Raw genomic sequence first — 3,623 nt, 5'->3', positions numbered from 1 at the left:
CACGCCATCTCATCAATGTCCATAGTGCCATATACTAACACGCCATCTCATCAATGTCCACAGCACCATATACTAGCACACCATCATCACCAATGTCCACAGCACCACATACTAACACGCCATCTCATCAATGTCCACAGCACCATATACTAACACACCATCTCATCAATGTCCACAGCACCATATACTAACACGCCATCATCACCAATGTCCACAGCACCACATACTAACACGCCATCTCATCAATGTCCACAGCACCATATACTAACACGCCATCTCATCAATGTCCACAGCACCATATACTAACATGCCATCATCACCAATGTCCACAGCACCACATACCAACACTCTGTGTCTACTTTTTAACCCTTCCTTGTCTTGCATGCCATGCTGTCTGTCACTCTTGTCTCTAATGGCTCCATCAGCTTTTGTCCTCCTTATTGCTTTTAATATTCAGTAGGAACTATTACTACACTGATATTCATGTCAATTCCCAATTGGTCCTTTATTCAAAGGACAAAAAGCAAAATGTAGACTTACTCTCAAAACTGTTATCATAAAGAACCTCAGAAAAGCAAGCAGCGAGAAACTGTTTCCTGCCAACATTATTTTATAATTTGTATTCCCATCTAGTTCTTATATCACTTATACTCATTTCTGATATGACTGGGTATGGATAAAAGTGAGAATGAGTAAATATGTATGCATTTATATACATTGTTATAAATATATTTTAAGCCCAAAGATATCTCCATCTTAATAATGGAAATCCAAAGGCTTTCCCTATCTTAATAATTTCCTAACTTCTACTGTGAATGGCTAATTAGGACTTTGGTTATTATGACTTTGTTTTAGAGATGAGCTGCCATCTCACCGAGTAGCACAGGCTGGCCTTGAGCTCACGCACCACCTTCCTGCATCAGTGTCCTCCAAGCACTAGCACTGCTTGGCACCTGGCAAGTAATTACCTTTTCATGTCATGAGCTAAATCTCACTAACTGGGCAAGCAAATAAGTTGCAAGCTGGATAAAATTTAATTTCAGTTTTCCTTACCCAAGGAAAAATAGTTGATTACTAACTTACACCCAGTTACATTTATTATAAAGAAATAAATAATAACAAACCCAACCACATTTATTTTCCTACAACTGTACTTCTGAAAAAGTGCTTCCCAGTGTGTAGGGCACAAAGAACTGCTTGGGAAAGCACGTGAAAAGCTGGGCTTACTATGGACTTACTGTATGTGTAACATTGACTTTGGTGGGTGTGGCACTTTGAATGAAAATAACCCCCATAGGCTCATATTTGAAACTTAATCCCCAGTCCCCCAGTTAGAACTGTTTGGGAAGGATTAGGAGGTGTGGCCTTGTTGAAGGAGGAGTATCACTGGAGTGGACTTTTTGAAGTTTCAAATGCACACTCGATTCCCAGTTAGTTCTCTCTGCCTCCACCTTGTGCTCTAGCACGGTGTCTTCTTGTCTGCTGGAACGCTCCCGTGCCATGCAGTCTAGGAGCCTCTCTGCAACTAGGAGCCCACATTAAATCCTTTCTTTGATAAGTTGCCTCAGCCATGGTGTTTTTGTCACAGCAAATTGAAAAGTAACTAAGCTACAATGGGAAACAATCTTAGCAGAAAAAATGTTGGCTACATATCCTTTTACTTAATGGGAACTCTCTCTTTCATATATTGTACAAATTATGGATGAGGCCCAGAGGCATAAAGTTTGTTACTGATTCCACATCCTCCACCAGGCACTTGGTGTTAATGTGGCCCAATGCGTTTATGGATGACAAGGTCATGGTACATACTGCAATGCCTTCCTCCCTATGCCCTGAATTTTATACCATCTTTACACACACACACACACACACACACACACACACACACCCCATACCCTCTCAGACTTCTCCCCTCCTATCTTCTGCTGCCTTTCTGAGGTTATCTAAGAAACTGTTCTCAATAGTTGGAAGGAAAAGACCTAGATAACAAGAAAAGCAGTTGGAATACAACTAAGTTGGAATACAAAAGAGCTGTGCAGGTTTTGAGCTCAGTCCTGGAAACACTCTAGGCACTGCCAGCAGGGCCTCCACCGACTCTGACCTGATGAGACTAAGTCTAATGGCATACTCATGTTCCTCAAACATACTTATCCCCACAATTCTGACAACACTCAGGTTTTGCAAATGTTTAGTAATATTCACAAATGTTTTATACTATTTCAGCACTATGATATAATCTAAGTTCTTTGGGTATCTAGATTTTGAAGAAATCAGAACTCCTGGTAAACAAGGCACTCTAATATGCGTGTGTTCTTTACCCAGGGGTTACCTAGAAGGCCAAGGCATCCTCCTGAGCACAGGAACAGCACCAAGTGCTTTGAGGGACAGCAGTTTCGGATGCTTGTTCAGCAGGTATAGGCATGTGTTTCCAGTGGATCCTGAGTGACAAATCACTCTTAGTGTAACAGGAAGGTGACCAGTGGTCCACTGGAATCACTGCTGAGGAAAGGACTACGCAGGGAAGTCCCCACAAGTAAGGCACTAGTAGCCCAGTCCTTCTTGTGGCCGTTGTCCATTCCTTCTTTGCCTACTCTTTTTCTTCAATGTATAGAAATTTCCAGAGCTGAGGAAGATTCTTGGCTGCTAGCTCTCTACCTATAGCTGAGGTTTCTCAGCCTTCAGAGAGTAAAATCTCCAAAGTGCCTGTTGTAAGGAAGGCCATTACATCCTAATAAACATGCTTATAAGTGCTTTTCTTTCTCTAGTTCTTTCTTCTTCTTGGTGGTCTGGCAAGTTGCTGAGAAGAACCATCCTACCTACTGTATTTCCTGCTGTACTGGACAAGCTGCCATTCTGCAGACCATAGCAGCAGGAGGGATGGCACGTACTACCATGTCCTGGTTTAGGGTACTTGGAAACAATCTTTTCTCCAGCACAACACTCCTGCCCTGAATTCCTTTTTGTAAAGACAGTTCTAACACGCTTTCCCATTCTTCAGATAAACACGCTATGCGAGCATACAGGAAGGAAGACATGCATGTTCTTTCCATAGCACTGGGTTCATAATGAACGATCTCACATTCATGAGCTTATCCATCATCTCAAACCTTACCGATGGCCTTTGTGTAATGCCTGGCACCGAGTAAGAGTTCTGGAGCCCGATACCAAAATGTCACGACTACTGGATCCAAATCTGCGAGTGGCTTTAAAGGAGAATTGAACAATCTGGCAAAACCCATGTCAGCTGAAAAATAAAACAAATATATAAAACTTAGTTTGCCATATGATCAGAGCCATGTAGGAGTTGGTAACTACCTTTAATCTTTCAGAAGTGAACTTCTCTGAAACTGTGCGCTGGTTAGGAACCGCTTGGTTTATCTGTACTAAGACAGAGTCTACCCTGCCAACTTTATTTACTGACCAAGCCACTAAAGTGTACAAGTACTGACTTCCTGACAGTGAAGATTTAAGTTCAGAATCAGAAGTACGACCTGAGCCTGAACCTCAGATCCCATGCTGCTGGGAGCAGTTAGGACTGAGTCTCCTTGTTCACACTGTGCACCTACCCATCTGAGACTGTGTGTGCACCTACCCATCTGAGACTGTGTGTGCACCTACCCATC

General features: G+C 42.4%; 1 protein-coding gene across 4 annotated transcripts in view; it reads right to left on the bottom strand.

The window, feature by feature from the left end:
- Positions 1-3,623, bottom strand: part of Cdk19 (cyclin dependent kinase 19) — a 155,919-nt gene that overhangs the window by 17,277 nt on the left and 135,019 nt on the right. For all 4 annotated transcript variants that reach the window (XM_031348460.1, XM_031348462.1, XM_031348461.1 and 1 more), the window contains one exon: positions 3,113-3,244. In XM_031348460.1, the coding sequence (XP_031204320.1) occupies positions 3,113-3,244 (132 nt within the window). The remainder of the gene's footprint in view (positions 1-3,112; positions 3,245-3,623) is intronic.

This window comes from Mastomys coucha, unplaced genomic scaffold (assembly GCF_008632895.1).
Source record: "Mastomys coucha isolate ucsf_1 unplaced genomic scaffold, UCSF_Mcou_1 pScaffold3, whole genome shotgun sequence".
Taxonomy (NCBI): Eukaryota; Metazoa; Chordata; class Mammalia; order Rodentia; family Muridae; genus Mastomys; species Mastomys coucha.
The sequence above is the reverse complement of the archived record's forward strand: the minus strand, read 5'-3'. Positions and strand labels throughout refer to the sequence as shown.